We start from the raw sequence: 16453 nt of genomic DNA, 5'->3' as shown, positions 1-16453 counted from the left end.
ACATATTAAGAATATATATATAAAAAATATGCAAATTTAGAAGTTATTCTATGGGTTTATTAACTTATTTTTTGTTTCATCTTTATTTATACAAGTAATCTGATGCAGAAACATTTTTTCATTCAAAACAAGACCTTGTGTGGTACAAGGGACATTTATTTAGGTGTTGGTGAGTCAATACAGACACATCTCAATGGATTACGACAGAATGAAAAGTTTAATTGTAAAATGATTATTTTTGAATTATTTTATTTTCAAAAAGTGAACCTATATAGATCCAGTACATAGTGATACATTTTATGTTTATTTTAGTTAATTTAGATGACTATGGTTTAAAACCAATGAAAACCTAACGTTCTATTCAGGAAATCTGAATATACATGGAAACCATAAATCATTTTTGAAACTTTGGGACTCGACGCAAAACTCTTGAATCTGAATTTATGGAGACATAATCCACCTCTCTTAGGTCTTTGTTTTTATGCTTAGGCATGAAAGTCTGGATGGCTGTGAACTTTTTAAAGCTTAACATGGAAAAGACTGAGGTGATCATCTTTGGAAGCTCAATTGAAACCATAGATGTTGGTTCCTTGGCCAATTGTCACTAAGTTATGGGTGAAAGTGGATGCTGGACTCTAGTTAGAAAATCATATTAGAGCCGTTGTCAAATCTAGATTTTGTATTTCATTTGAGTCAGCTAGCGAAGGTAAAGCCTATTGTTTCTCAGCAGCACTTTGCAACAGTAATCCCATCCCTTCTCCTTGGCCTTTGACACCATCTGCGATGTTGACTTTTAAAATTGTTCTATTTGCTTTGCTACTCATTTTATAGACTCTTTCCATCTTACTTTGTCTTAGTGATTCTATGATAAAGCTATCATTTTAGTATAGGGCTGTTTATTTATTCAGGTCTTATTGATTTTATTATTGGTTTAATGCTATCATATTACTGCTGTTTATTTATTCTGTGCACAGCACGTTGGTCCTGTGGGTGTTTAAAGTGCTCTATAAATAAAGCTGGTTTGGCATTATAATAATTTATTATTTCTCTTTTGTCTTCTGTTTTTACTCAGAGCCCTGGAACAGATTTTCACTCAAATATACGTTGTGAATGTGCAGTTGAATAAATAGAAAGCCTAAGTCTAAACGGGTCTTACATATCTAGAAGCTTATAATAAGTGTGAAATTTGGTAGTATATCTATTTTTTTCCAAGAACATACCAGAAATCATGTTGTTCAACCATGCTTTAAAACAGGAATGCATGTCTGATTTCCACTCCCTTAGTATGACCCGTATAACTCATTATTTGTAGTAGGGTTTTAGTTTCAATAATTTTTTTAATTTATTTTAGTAAACATTTTGACCATGTTGTCTTCTTGGTTCCCAGTTCGCATGCTTCATGTGATTCTTTAAAGTACTTTCACAGCCTCTGGATCACATATCATTAGGGAAATTCCAACTGCTTTATACACATAAAACCCCAAAGGCCCCTAAAGTCATCAAATGAAACAAAAACATTAAACCCAAATAAAAGAAAAAAAATAGATAAAAATTGATTTAAGGAGCCTCCCAGCTTCACTTGTTTTAAAAGCAGACTAGAGTTTCTATAAGTGTTAAATGTATGTTAACCAGAATAACAGTAGAAAAATCTACATTTTGGATTTAATATAAAATCTAGATTTTACAAGATAGACTGCAATTTACTAAACCACCAGCACAAGCATATTTGAGAGAAGACTCCAGTCACTATCAGGAAGTTTATTTTTTTCCATAGATGTGCCCAAAGAACTGCAAACAACACGATTGGTTATTTTGGATGTGGGTTATTAAGATAGAACATAAAATTATAATATAATATATAATGGTGACATTCAACTCCCAGGGACACTGTCACAATTCTTCCTTTGTCTGAACAAATGAAACCAGAAGTATCAGTCTACAAAGCTTTTTTATATAAATAAATGAAACATTCCAGTCAGATTGTTTTATCCCTTTCACAAAAATAAAAAAAAAAGCATTTAACATGGAGACATAACTGAGAATAAAAATAATAGGTCACAGTACAAAAATATGTTGTTGCGCATTAGTCGATCCCTTCTTTGTTCATATGCGTGTATAATTCCACAGTAATGTGTGATGCACAGATTGGAAAAACAAACAGCAGAAAACGGCATGTTTAAAACTAATTGTACATTTAAGACAATTCAATTAAGTATGTAGAAGGAACAATACTGAGTTTACTATTTACTATGACATGCTCTAGCCTGCTGGTTCAGCAGTCCATTGTGTACAGGGACAAGACAGAAAAGTTCACTCATCAATTAACTCAGTCAGGTCCAGTGATATATCTTTGAAACACATCTATAAACGAGTTGTTTGCCAGATAGAATATACGAGACATTTAGGGAGAAAAGGATCACTATCGCTCTTCAAATTCCTTGAATTTCTAATACGCTCTGACATTAGTGACAATGTGCAATATATAAGTAAAAGTACACTTTTTATACCGTATCAGGACTCTTGAGTCTGTTCTTGTCTGAAAGTTCTTTTGCTCAAAGCCCTTTACTTTAAAACTTCCCATACTGTTACATTTTGGCTATCGGCAGCTTCAAATTGGGAAACAAATCAAGTGGGAGTTGAACTTTAAGGAGGCTCGCAAACTAAACATGCATGCAGATTTATATGGCTTCTTCTAGTCTCTGTAAGCTTACCATAAGTATTCTCAGTGAAACATTGGATTAAATAGGTTAAAACATTTAGCGATGTCCCTTCTACAACCACAGGGTCTATATAAGTAGACGAGGGACTCGGCAAGAGCTTTGGGTATGTAGAAACTAGAGTTCTCCACAACGTGTAAACTAAAATGCAAGGTAGATAAGCCACCATCTGATAACTGATTAAACATTTTTTTTGATGTGGTCTTAATTCAGCATTGCGAAGTCGGCGTGCTACATTTGCTCAGGCAGCGGAGTAAGCTGCCTCATCTGAGTCCGGGTCCCTGGTGCTGTCCTCACTGAGAGGGGAGCGGCAGCTCAGGTCTGCGATCCCAGACTCCTGGTCACTGCCGTTGGATAGGTTTGGGTCAGCCTTTTGGTTTGAATCCTGCGGCGCGAGGATCAGCGGACTGTCTGGAGCTTTGGGTGTGCGGGGGCTGCTGGCGATGAAGCCACCGGTGTAGTCTTGAGGAGTGTTGGCCATCGCAAGGTCCTTCCCAAGAGCCCATACTGTTGGGCTCTTATCAAAGGTGGCTGCAGTGCAGGCATCATTCCACACCTGCTCCTGATCCTGCTCCTGCTCCTGCTCCAGCTGGGCTATTTTCTGTAGACAGAAAATAGAGCAAACCCATCTTGACACCCAGAAACCTTGTTTGCAAGACCTTCGTTTTTGCCAATGCACTACCTGCTTGTGGGAATCCAGCTGTTCCTCAAGCTGATGCGTCTCTTCTTGGATGACCCTCAGGTAATCCTCCACGGACTGTCGGGGGTGCATCCCTTGGTCAAAGCGGTTGTATAGCCCTCTCCAAAATCTATGCAAGCAAAGAAAAATGATTTGGTAAAATACAAACCACACCTCAACCCAAATGATTTTGCTTTTTTCCATTACACGTGTAATGTAAACATACTTAAAACAGTAGGGGGCAGTAGAGGGCCGGAGGAGTCCCTGAGACTGGCTGTGATTCTGTCTGTACAGGGGGCTGATGAACTCTGCACGGTTCGTCCAAAGATAGCTCCACAAAGAGTGAGTCTTCTCATGCACTCTTCACATAACGACAGGGAAAAAAAACAATGTCAGACTTTGCTTCCTCCAACCGCGCCATCTCCGTTCTAAAAGCAGAAAAACTATCCTGGCCGGAGGTTTTAAACCTCACCTAAGCTCTCTCCTCTCCCGCTGGTTGTTGCCAATGAAGTTTCCAAACTGGCAGGAGTAGATGTGGTTGTGAACAGTGATCAGGAGCTTCTCGTTGTATTCAAAGGCACAGGGAAACTGCTCCATCAGCTGCCACACACACTCCAGGAACTGATCGATGATTGGAGACACCTCTTTGGGATCCCTAACCAAGTGGTTGCATCTGGAGACGACATGCAAAAAAACTCGATTATCATTAAATGCACAGCATCAAAATAAATCTTCCCTACACAGTTCAACCCATTCTGATGGGGTTTTCTGAGCTAGGCCAAAACAATGTAGCCAATGCTGTAATTGTGAAGTTGAAGGAAAGTGTACTTTTACTTGAGATTACATTTAGAAGATTTTACAAATACAATGTGAGAAATGTGGCGTACATTTTTTTTCAGCCTCCCAAAATGAGTAGTTTGCGGAACGACCTTTCAGTGCAGTTGCAGGTATTCTGGGGTATGTCTCTACAGACTTAGCAGATCTATAGACTGAAATTTATGCACATCTTATTTTGAAAAAAACGGCTCAACCTCAGTAAGATTGGATGGAGATCGCCTGTAAAGATTATATTTTAAGTCTTACCTCAGAACCTCAATTGAATTTAGTTCTAGACTTTGACAAGAGTTCTAGTCTCAGAGGAGCAACTACCTTCATTTCAACCACAAATCTCCTCTTTGGGCTTCCTGTCTGGCAGCTCCAGCCTCAGCATCCTTCTACCGATGTACTCACTATCCCTTCTCAATACATGTTCACACCATCTAAGCCTGGCCTCTCTGGTTTTATCTCCAAAACATCCAACATGAGCTGTCCCTCCATCCTTGTCTCTCCCAATTAGAACCTCAACATCTCTGCGATCTCCATCCTGTCTCTTCCTCAGAGCCACTGTCTCGAAAACATAAAACATTGCTGGCCTCACCACCGTCTTGCACACCTTTCCTTTCCCTCTCACCGATAATCTTATCACACACCACACCCGACATTTCTTCCACCTGTTCCAACCTGCTCGGACATGTTTCTTCAACTCTTTTGCTCCATCCCTCTTCCTTTCCAGAGCAAACCTCCATTTTTCTACATCCAACTTCAGCCGTTCCCTGTTCTTACCGCAGACCAGTGTCATCCGCAAACGTCACACTTGGAGATTCCCGTCTTGACCTGATTTGTCGACCTGTCCATCGTCACAGTGCATAAGAAGAGGCTCAGAGACGATCCTTGATGCAGTCTCACTTCCACCATGTGCTTTGTCACGCCTACAGCACACCTCACTGCCGTCTCACAGCTCTCATTCATGTCCTGCGCCGCTCTGACATACGTTTCTGCTACTCCAGACTTCCTCCTACAACACCAGAGCTTCTCTTTTGGCACCCTGTCCTATGCTTCCTCTAGAGCTACAAAAACACAATGGAGTTCCCTCTCACCCGTTCTATACTTCTCCATCAACATCCTCAAAGCAAATACTCCATCTGTGGTACTTTTTCTTGGCATGAAACCACGCTGCTGCTCACGGTTGGTAGCCATTGTATATTGATATGAACACTTTTGCAAGACATTATGATTAGAGTCAAACCTCTGCGTGAACTTGTGTCCAAATGAGATCCAGTCTTTTTCAATCAGGACCTAAGTGCAGAAAAGAAATATATTATAACGGCACTTTACGGTATAAGGACCACTGGTTGTATGCCATGATGGGTAACTTTCCTTCTGACTTCAGAGATATTTGTGCATAATATGCTTCAAACATGTATGGAAACATATTCTGGATTCTGACTGGTACCAACTGAGGCCAGAGTGAAGTTGGAGAAGATGCAGCATTAGAGATTGATCTACCATCAGTCCTTTTAGGGTCCTGTAGTAGGGGTCCAGCAGCACACAGGCCACTGAACACACCTGGGCAGTACGGTCCCACCCGTCTGAACAGTGAACCAGGACACTGACGCCTTCGGCAACAGCCTGCATGTAAAACATTCACACCGAGACAATCTTTTTCATTCCCAGGCAAAATAGGGAGAAAACTGGCAACGTTTTTGGTGTTTAATATAAAAAAAAGCTATAAATAGCTGAGGGTTTTTGCATGAGTAGTGTATGATAGATGTTAGGACTCCAAACAATTCTGTCCCATTGACTCGATCTGACAAAGTTGACAATTTCTTCTACTTTTAGCTCCGTGAATAATGCATTATTCACAGAAGACTGCGAGAACAAATTAAAAATGTATTCTCATAAGCGATAGACCTTTAAGAGCTTTAAATTTAGTTACATTGTCATGAAGATTTCTAATAAGCACTATGATGGACACAGTATTGTGTCCAGCTTGTGTAGAACTAACATTCAGTTGGGCAGGAACGTTAATTAATGATTAATTTCAACTCTCCATTTCCAATGGCATGATTCTAAAATGCAAAATGGGAACAGGGGGCCCAGATTAATCTTTATAGATGATTTTCTCTGATCCATACTGAAAATGATGCATACAGGGTCAAAGAAACTTAAAATAAGGAAATTTGTGTTTGGTAATTTTTTTTATTGGGATAATGCTTCTTGGTATTAATTATACCAGCCTGTTTAAATCCCTTTCAATGGTTCCACATTTGTGTGAACATTTTTTTAAAGGTTGACCAGTAGAATTGAGTATGTGGTTTGCAGCCATGATAAACATGCTTAATTATTCTTGCCTAATTGAGAAATATCCACTTAAGAGTTGAAAGTCTGACATAACAGAGTTCTCGAACAGGGCAATTATCCCAAGCACGCATGGATTCTGGTTTTGAAATGTAGAAAACAAGCAGACATTATGCTTCTAGTATGGCCTTCATAAAACCATGGCCTCAATCCTATTAGAAATGTGACTATGGAACTATGCTGGGCCAAGAAACCAATCTAATTAGATAAACTCTGTCAAGACTAGTGAAATACCAAGATAGAATTATGCCAAAATCTGATTTTTTTTTATCATTGAATCTGTGCCTATAATGTGTGTGTATATATATATATATATATATATATATATATATATATATATATATATATATATATATAAACTACTACTAATTACTACATATATACTATTATTAAAAAAACCCTCCACAGATCTGAGCTCATTCTGAGAGCAATGGTGACACAGACAGCAGGGATTAGCCTCCAGACTGACCTTGGAGATGAACACGCCGGTATCCAAAACAGCTTTGATGTGCTTCAGCCAGCCTGAGCTCTCCAAACCCTCCAGGAAGTCGGACATGGAGGGGGAACGAAGCTCACATACTGAAAGCACAATACAGCTGTCTCACTGTCAGGAAACATGGAGCATACCTGATCACTGGACTTTATCACTCTCTCCCAGACCCCATGGGATGTAATCTGTGCTCAGCCTGTGCTTAGCTTTTTGTTTAAGACAGATTTCCCTTACGACTGTTTAATATATGCTATACAGTGAAATGCAGCTTTACATCAATATTTGCCAAGCACTTAAAATAGTAAAGTTGTAGTATATAAATAGTAAACATTAAATTACTACTCTAACACTTCCATGACTTTTGAAGCAATGACTGATGAGAGTTTTATACCAATGCTTTTCTAACTTCCTGTAGCTGCTAGCCAAGCACGTCTAATGCTAGCGTGTACATAAAGAAACAGCAAATGGCACATTTCTGGCACAGCATCTGGCACTGTAGAAATGCCCCAACATCTGTCACCAAGTGAAGTCTGCTTTGTCTAAAGGGGTGAGTTGAAGAAGTTGGCTAACACAGGTATGAGAAAGAAAATAAATATTTAAAGTCAAAACTTGAACTATGCACCTTTAACATATATATATATATACCATTTGTTCTACAGTTGCCTAATAATGGATTATAAAGTAGCACAGCTTAGTTAATAACACCTTAACAACTAATTATTGGTACTTTATAACAATAATTTCAAAGGAAATTTCTACATATGAATTTGGGATTAAGTGACTGATCAGCTACTATCAGATGACATTGGGGCAACATAGAAAAATAATAAATAATGAGCAATTCAGCAGATCATATGTCTGATATTGGCAGGCAAGGTCCTTCTGTGAATCACACCCTGGGTGAGCACCATTTTCTAAAAGACCTGAGCGCAGATGTGGAGCCGAAAACAATGAAGTGCAGTCCTCGTCACATAACCTGCTACTTCTGTTGTCAGCATTAAACCGGAAACCCAACAAAAATATAAAAAGTCTCCATTTTTTAATCTGCTGCCTTTGTGCCTTCCCCATCTAATGCTGCCCTGGGTGACCACCCACACTGCCCAAATCAAAAACTGCTGGTGAACGAGGGGGATTCAGCAAATGTGCTACAAAGGAATTGTGAAAAAGGTCCTAGATGTGACGACCTCAGCTCAGTTCTCAATCAGTGACACGGGTGACAGGGGTTTCTGCGGACACTGCATCAATGTGCTGACCTGGGACAGCACTCTGTGGTGCCTGACAGGAGAGGAGCAGGTCATCAGGTTTATGTAGCCTGCGGTTAAGTGAATGGGTCTCCCCTTGGAAGAAGATTCAGAGTTAATATTGCCAGGCGGGGGGTCCGCTAAATCTTATTGAAGTGAGCAGTCGTGTGGAGTGAAGCCAGCAGACTGAAGGGCTGGCTCTGTCTCCTGGCATCTGAAGACTTCCCCCTCAGTGCCAGGGGGGCAAAGAGTTATCACAACTGAGGACAACTCTTACTTTTCAGACTTGAAAAAAATCCCATAACTCTCACGCCCTCTGTCTCCCTTCAGAGGATAATGTGTGGGACAGCCCACTCCAGGAAACATGTAAAAAAACAAAACAACAACTCTAAAATCAAACCCAGATGGATTCAAAGCCTTTCTAGGAGCACCCCTATACAATACCCAGAAATTCCCCTGTGGCCTCATTTGAAGCCCCGACTGCAGCGCAGCTCAGTCTGCATGACCACATATGAAAAAAGCACAGGCTCCTTCTCTGCTTCAGTAGGATAAATCAGTGGATGGAAAAAGATCTTAAAAAACCGTACGTTTCCCTCACAAGCACTCATGTGGGGCAAGCTTTTTGACAGCGACATGCTCAAACTGTTGCAAATAGAAAAAATATTTAATATTTAAGGGAAAAAGGCTATGCAAACCAACATGGCGTTTTGTGAAAAAGCTACAGCCTCTTAAATCTAACACCTGGTTGTTTCACCCTGATAAAAGGAGTATTTACAAGAGCGGAGGAGCTGTGACCCAGTCGTCCTTGCAGAGCTGTTTTAATTTAGCCACAATGGAGGGGTTTCTGGCCGGTTTAAGGTTATTCTACAGCCTATGAATCAGTCTCTGCTTTGACTAGACCACTCCTAAAACCATTCATGGCAACATTAATTACAGCATTTTGTCCAGATGCTGGATTAGAAAGGCAGCCCCAATGTGATAGAAAAGACAACTCATCATGTCCCGATGGAAACTAAAATCTAAAAAAGATGAGAAACAAGTGGATTTAAGACTAAGTGCACCTTGGTTTTTAAGTTTACTTTGTGTTTTTGCACCATTCAACACAGACATGTTCTTGTATTGTAATTTATTTACAGTACCTGACCATAACATGTGTCTGATTCTTTCTTCATTATTCAGGTCTGGCAGTAATCCGAGTTTAATAGGAGGAGCAATTCCTTTTTTCCTTTTTTTTTATTTTTAACAAAGAGCCAGGTTGCTGGTTTTTTTTTTTTTTTTTTTTTTTTTTTTTACAGTTAATGGCTGAAATCATGATTTGAAATCTATTTGTTTTCATTCAGTTTTGTTTGAAATTAAAATGAATTTGTTGATCTGAAAAGTGTGAGGAAAAAAAAAAAAAGAAGCAAAAACACACATCTGCAAGAGTGCAAATACTTTTACGCAGGACTGCATGTTAACGATCAAGGAGGGAAGGTTTACCTTCCAGCATTTTCTGTTGGCTGTTTCTCATGACGTGGATGTTTTCAATGCCCATGAACTGGAATTTTATGTTGGAGTAGTTATCTTCGTTCTCGTAGCCTTTTCCCGCAGCTCTGTTCGCGATGGCATTCAGCTAGAAAGAGACAGAAACACACGTTCGCTCCGGTTAGTTTGCGCCACGCTGTTACGGAAACGTGCCTCGATGTCCGCCGCAGCGCAGCCGGCGGAGAGCCAGGACGCTCCGAGGACACGCAGCTGCTAAAAAAACAAAGCCCACCTGAACACACAGCCCGGCACTGGAAGCGGCTGGTGTTTGCGTAGGCACAGAGGGCTCACCTTAGGCCTGGTGTCCACCACGTACATGAAGTCGCTGCGGGGATTGGACCTCAGGATGGCCTCCAGCATCTGCTCGTCCTCCAGGCAGCGAGCGCTGAAGCCGGACAGAGGCTGGCTGCTGCGGCAGATGGCAGCCTGGGAGGAGGAAAGAGGCTCTCAAGTTGAATTTTTTGATCAACAGATGGGATTAAGATGCTTTCTTTTACATTTCTAGTAGAGCTGGGTGAGTTTAGAAAAACATGAGATTGAATGGGATGATATAGATCAGGGGTGTCAAACTCATTTTGGTTGAGTGGCCGCATACAGCTTAATCTGATCTCAAGAGGGCCACACCAGTTAACTCATTGGAAGATTAAATAGAACTAATAAATGTGGACTTGTTGATTTTTATATTAAATTAATTTCACATTTACACAATATATTATGAATAACCTCAGTGTTTTTAAGAAAAGCAATGCAATTTCAACAATACTTTTACTCAGTTAAACATTTACTTGTGCATTATGCATAAGAACTGATCACAGTGATTGTACAATGTTGAAAAACATTTATTCACATTTTTTGGAACTTAAAAACACTGTCCTGCATGACAAAATACATCAAACAGATAAAAATTAAGAAATTATTTAAATTTTTCCACACCTGAAGCTTAATCTGCTAATTAAAACACAGCGCCCCTCGTGGACAATATAGGAACTGCATATTTTCAATTAAACGAAGTACATGTTTTTTTTCAATAATTGTTTTATCATTCTCTTCCTTTTATCTCCTCTTTCTTTCACCTTTTGTTTTTTTTCTTCTTGTTTTTCCTTTCCTCTACTACTTTCCCATTGTAGTGTCCATATCATTTGAGATATAATAAAACTATATAAATCAAGCGGAGCACTATATTGCAAAAGCTGTACTGCTCCACTTCTGAAAGTCAAATCTGATGAGCTCTTTTTGGCATTAAGATAACAATTCTTATTGCCAATTTGCCAGACAGGACTGTTTTTTTTTTTTTTTTTTTTTAAATAATGATAATGCATTTAGCCACAGGGCCGGACAAAATTGTTCGGCGGGCCGGATCCGGCCCGCGGGCCGTATGTTTGACACCCCTGATATAGATGGTGATTAATGCATGTTTTCCTCACTACACTCTCTTTTTTTTCCCCGCAATCAGAACGCTTCCACCGCTCTTTCTGAGTTTGCTAAATTTGGTCACCGGGCTCTAAATCATGTGTGAGCATTAAGAATATAGAAAGTCCATCCAAATGGCCAAATACATTACTAGCTAGCAGGGTTTTAATGCATGGCACCTGAAATATTACAGCCCAAAATGCATGGCCTCTGAGCTCTCCTTTGCAGTTGAATTACTGCACACAGATGCAGCCACACGACGCTCTAGTTTAGAGCAAAAACCAAAAGAACAAGCATTAAAATCAGAGAGCAATGCTTCCTGCACGCTGATTTAAAATCACTGAGTCTTCCAGTTTCTCATATCTCCATTTAGCCGCTGGGGAAATGAGTCGAGGACTTCTTGCAATGCTCCCCTCCTTGAACATGATCCAAAATGGAGAGAAGACAGACCCTCTAGCCTGGGAAGCTGACCTCACACACACAGAGAAAGCAGGCCCGTGTGACAAAGTCGCACTTGGGAAAATAGATTTTCAGAGCTGTAGCCAAGTTGTTTTTGATTCATGTTTTTCTAAAAAGACAAAAGTGGAACACCTCTCCGACTTTACAGACCTGCGTTAAACAAACGCGTTTTGGTATAACATTAAGAAGGTCAGAGTCAGCAAGTCAACGTCACGTTCACTTATCAGCTGCAGGTCAGAAATATCAATTTCAGCTGACAATATAGTATAAATAGTATAGCTATAGTACTATGTGAAAATCTTAGCCTATTTAAAAAATGTCAAAGTTCTCAATAGTTTTTTAAGCCATGCTTAAAGTATTACTGACACAGAAGCTAAGCATTAAATTCGTGGTAAATATTTCTGCCGTGGCCAGGCTTTAAACATGGAACCAGGTCAGACAGAACTCTTAAACAACGTGACAGGGAATACGCTTTGGAAAATCAAATATTTTTCCAGGCTCTGTTTTCCATTTCTTTTTTTTATCCAGACTTGGGAAATATTTCGATTCTAGACTTTTTCCAGAGTTTTCCAGATCATGCAGGAACCCAGGAGACATGAAACCCAACTGGGACACTGAGTGGAATGAAAAATAAAATAAAAACAAAATCAAAAGAAAAAAAAAAAATCCTCAGAGTTAGAGATTTCCACTGGAAAAAAAAAAAAAGATTCCCACTGTCCCAGCAGGTCGGACCCGTGACTCCAATAAATGGCCTAAAACCGGACCTCCGATCTCCGAAACCCATGGTCCGTTTAGCTGAGGGCATTTTAAAGGTGCGACAGTCATGTTGAACAATTGTTTGTTCAAAATGGTGAACAAGTAGCACATTTGTTCCCAATTTGATCTGCATATTTTCAGTCAGGCTTAATATATTGTGTAACTCAAGGTTTTGTCCGCTTTACAAGGGGAGGTTGCACACCAACCCATCAGACTCGTTAATCACCTCCGTTCAAGAAACTGTCCAAGAAAAGCAATCAGCTCCTATTTATATTATTTGGATTTAAAAATATATAAAAAAAAGTTTCTTGCTTTGCTGCGCTGAGGACACAGAACTGCAAACTGTGATTGTTGTTACAATCCTCCCAGCTGAGCTTCCACGCTGAAACTAAAATGGAAAATAGAAGATATGCGGTCCACTTACATGGTTTTCTTTGGAGTAATATGACAGGGCGGGGAATCTGCCTCTGCTTCTGAACTTGGAGCTGCCCACCAGAACCGGGGGGGCGGCGGACTCGGGTACAAACAGCTCGGCGGGGTAAGTGTCGCTCACCTTCAAAAAAAGGATTAACACAATTTTAAAAAAAGCCACACAGCGACCACAACAGGAGGAAATGTGAGGTAAAGCTCCCCGACCTTGTAGTGCTGGTTGACCAGGGAGAGTTTCCACTGGGAGTTCGGAAGTCCCATGCGGCGGAAATCGGCCTTGAGGTCCACAAAGGCCCATTCCCGTCGCCTCTCCTCCTCGTGGATGTTCGGCTTGTAGGAGAAGCAGTACAGCTCCTCGTATCGCTCTGCAAGGCCCCCCCCACGGCAGACAGATTAAACCAAAGGAGTCAAAACGCCACTTCAGAGAGTCAGCGGGGATTAAGTGGAAACTTTAAAGTCTTTTGCATGCAAGTACGTTGGCCCTTTCAAAGATGTTCGTCCGCTTTAACGCTAGAACCACACACTTTAATGTTTTTATTGGGGATTTTATGTGACAGACTAACACGATTCGGTGAAGTTCCAGTAAAAAGGACCTTATGCTACGGTTACAGCTGCACAGTCATTTCCGTGGGCACGTCTCTACCAGTTTTCTGCTTCCAGAGAGTTAAATGTTCACACAGTGCTCTCCACAAGCTCAATCGGCGTGTATAGAGAGGGACTGTGAACGGCAGTTTAAAGTTTTGCTACAGCTTCTTAATTGGTCAAGACTCTGAGTAGGCCATTAGCACGCGTACGCATGCTTGGATCTAAGCCATTGTAGCTCTGGCTTTATGGTTTCCTGCTGGAAGCTGGACCAGGTTATCACAGCCTTCAACCAAGTTTCTTCCACAAATCTGACCACCCTATAGCTCTGCTTCAAACTTCTCCACGTCTTCCTCCCTGACCTGTCCTGCTCTGCTGTGATGTGAAAAAGTGTGCATTATATAAAAGCAGCATGTGGACCCTCTTCAGACCATTGGCTAAGAGTCCAGAGCCAGAGCCCACCTGGCTGGGAGAGCCGCTGCAGGGACAGGTGGACGTCTTGGCAGTCCTGCTCTCTGGGAATGCTGAAATGGAGAATCTGGAAGTTCTTGCATCGGATGAGCAGCGGACACCCCGAGGCGCCGGCGGCCTGCTTGTCCACGCTGCACACCAAGCTGTGAAGCACCTGATGAAAGCACACACACACAGGCCCAGTGAACACAACATGCCATGCTTTAGCCCACCCCACCACACAGCCGGTGGTTTCACTGATGAGCAGGCTACCCAGGTTTCACTGCGGCCTCCTGCCTCGCTCTCCACGAAGATGCTGTGGGTGGCTGTCAGGTAGAGGGTGCCCACCCTGCTCCTCCTGGGGGACAGTCTGTCCAGCAGCCGGACATTCTCTACCTGTGGGGAGGGGAGGGAGGAAGAGCATCAGCAACACCTCCAGCTGTGTGCACATGTATGCCAGCTGCACTGATGGAGTCAAACACAGGCTCTGCGGGGTAAGGCCCTTCGCACCGAGCCCGTTGCGCGTTTGATCACCAGCAGAATCCACAATCTGTTCGTGTTTGTCAGCCCGACGCGCGTCTCTGGCTGACGCGGAAATGCAGGAGAGCCGATCGCCGCGGTCGGACCCTCGGTTACCTTCGGTAGCCGGATGTGCTCCATCAGCGGCCGAGCTCCCTGCTGAGCGGGTCCGGTCCGATCACTGACCCCGGTTCTGTCTCACCATGGGTTATTATTGTTAAAGGCGCTCCACGACGCTCTCAGGTAAAACCAGCCATAATATTCCTGTTGTCCGAGCTGCCTTCAGCGGGTGGGTCCTAAAGCCCGTCATTTAAGAGACTGCTATTTAAAAGAAATCTGTGCCGTTTTCATGAGTAACATTTCTAGCTATAGCTCTAACTCTGTCATCTTAACAAAAATGTGTGAAACAACATCTGAGTATGGACCGGAACCAACGGAGTATTGAGGCGAGGAGGAGGCTGGCAACACAGACATACGTAGACGCCTCATTGGGCGCAGGTTTGCACGTCGACGTCACCGCCATATTGTATGTGGCAGAAAGTAGTGAACTATGGGGTTCCATTAGTGCCAAAATTATGTTTATGCGTCTTCTGACGTGTTCATGTGTCCATGTATGTGTCTATGTAAGGTGTATATGTATCCTGCTTATGTAATGGAAGCTGCATAAATTATGTTTATGCGTCGTCTGACGTGTTCATGTGTCCATGTATGTGTCTATGTAAGGTGTGTATGTATTGTGTTTATGTAATGGAAGCTGCTTATGTCGTGTCTATGTGCTGTGAGCTTATGTATTGTGTCTACATGAGGGATCAAGTGCATGGCATTTCTTCACTTTATGTTGTTTGACCTTGTTGTTGAACCAGTAATCACGTGATCTCGGTTTGCCGTCGTTTTCCCCGTCATCTCCCTGTGCTGTTATACCTGTCGTCTCCTCTGCTGTTGCAACCTGTCGTCTTCACTGTTGTTACAACCTGTCGTCTCCTCTGTCGTCTTCACCATCATCTCCCTGTGCTGTTATTCCTGTCATCTCCTCTGCTGTTACAACCTGTCGTTACAACCTGTCCTCCCCGTTATCGGGCCAAGTTGTCACCTGACGTCGTCATGCACAGCTTTTACAGTTGGGTGGGTTCCTGCTGCCGTTTGCCTGTGCGGTTACCTTTATTTTATTCCTCTTTATTTTTAATCTTTAATGTCACAACAGTAATAACTCCCTGATTGTTCCCAATAAGCTCTGGCAAACACCTTGGTTCTTCACTTACTGATCGGTGCGGTCACGATAAACCTACGTACACAGCACTTCCGGTTCAACTGAAATTTCAAAATAAGAGTCTTTGACACAAACGCCTCCTTTTGCTTCAAAGTTGAGCTTCAATGCTATTAAAATGAGCGCAACCAAATTTGTAATTTCTAAATTTCTCATCTTTTCATATTTACAATTCCAACCTGTGATGATGCTTAAATATACAGTGGACAGAAAATATCATTATAAGAAATATTGTCCCTCTGGGTGAAAAAAGTCTCTGGATTTTAACCCACCCCCTTTAAAGGGAGCAGTAGGTTGCACACGTATCCACTTAGGCAAGGCAAATTTATTTATATAGCACAATTCAGTACAAAGACAATGCAAAGTGCTTTACATGATTAAAATATAGCAAAATACAAGCAAGTAGGAATAAAATGTAGATAGAAAATAAAATAAAAGCAAGTAGGGATGTAGAAACAAAGAAGAACATTAAAAACAGTAGAACAGTTTAACTAGAACAGTCAAAGGCAATTTTAAACAAATGTGTTTTTAATCTTGATTTAAAAGAACTCAGGCTTTCAGCACTTTTACAGTTTTCTGGAAGTTTGTTCCAGATAAGTAGAGCCGTCCGTCCGTCCGTCTTCTTCCGTTTATCCAGGGTCGGGTCATGGGGGTAGCAGCTTCAGTAGGGAGGCCCAGACGTCCCTCTCCCCAGCCACTTGGGCCAGCTCCTCAGGAGGAATCCCAAGGCGTTCCCAGGCCAGCCGGGAGACATAG

General features: G+C 41.6%; 1 protein-coding gene across 1 annotated transcript; it reads right to left on the bottom strand.

Moving 5' to 3' along the window:
• Positions 1-1931: 1931 nt before the first annotated feature.
• On the bottom strand, positions 1932-14874 carry mtmr7a (myotubularin related protein 7a). The gene is made up of 14 exons (XM_012866857.3): positions 14551-14874; positions 14188-14310; positions 13927-14089; positions 13090-13247; positions 12878-13006; positions 10120-10254; positions 9784-9916; positions 7043-7152; positions 5722-5844; positions 5462-5511; positions 3869-4069; positions 3623-3757; positions 3400-3526; positions 1932-3318 (listed from the first exon to the last, which is right to left on the bottom strand). Exons 1-14 carry the CDS (start codon positions 14572-14574, stop codon positions 2959-2961), a joined length of 1971 nt encoding a protein of 656 aa, XP_012722311.2. The 5' UTR covers positions 14575-14874; the 3' UTR covers positions 1932-2958.
• Positions 14875-16453: the final 1579 nt, after the last annotated feature.

This window comes from Fundulus heteroclitus, chromosome 23 (assembly GCF_011125445.2).
Source record: "Fundulus heteroclitus isolate FHET01 chromosome 23, MU-UCD_Fhet_4.1, whole genome shotgun sequence".
Classification (NCBI taxonomy): domain Eukaryota; kingdom Metazoa; phylum Chordata; class Actinopteri; order Cyprinodontiformes; family Fundulidae; genus Fundulus; species Fundulus heteroclitus.
This window is presented reverse-complemented; position numbering and strand designations above follow the sequence as displayed.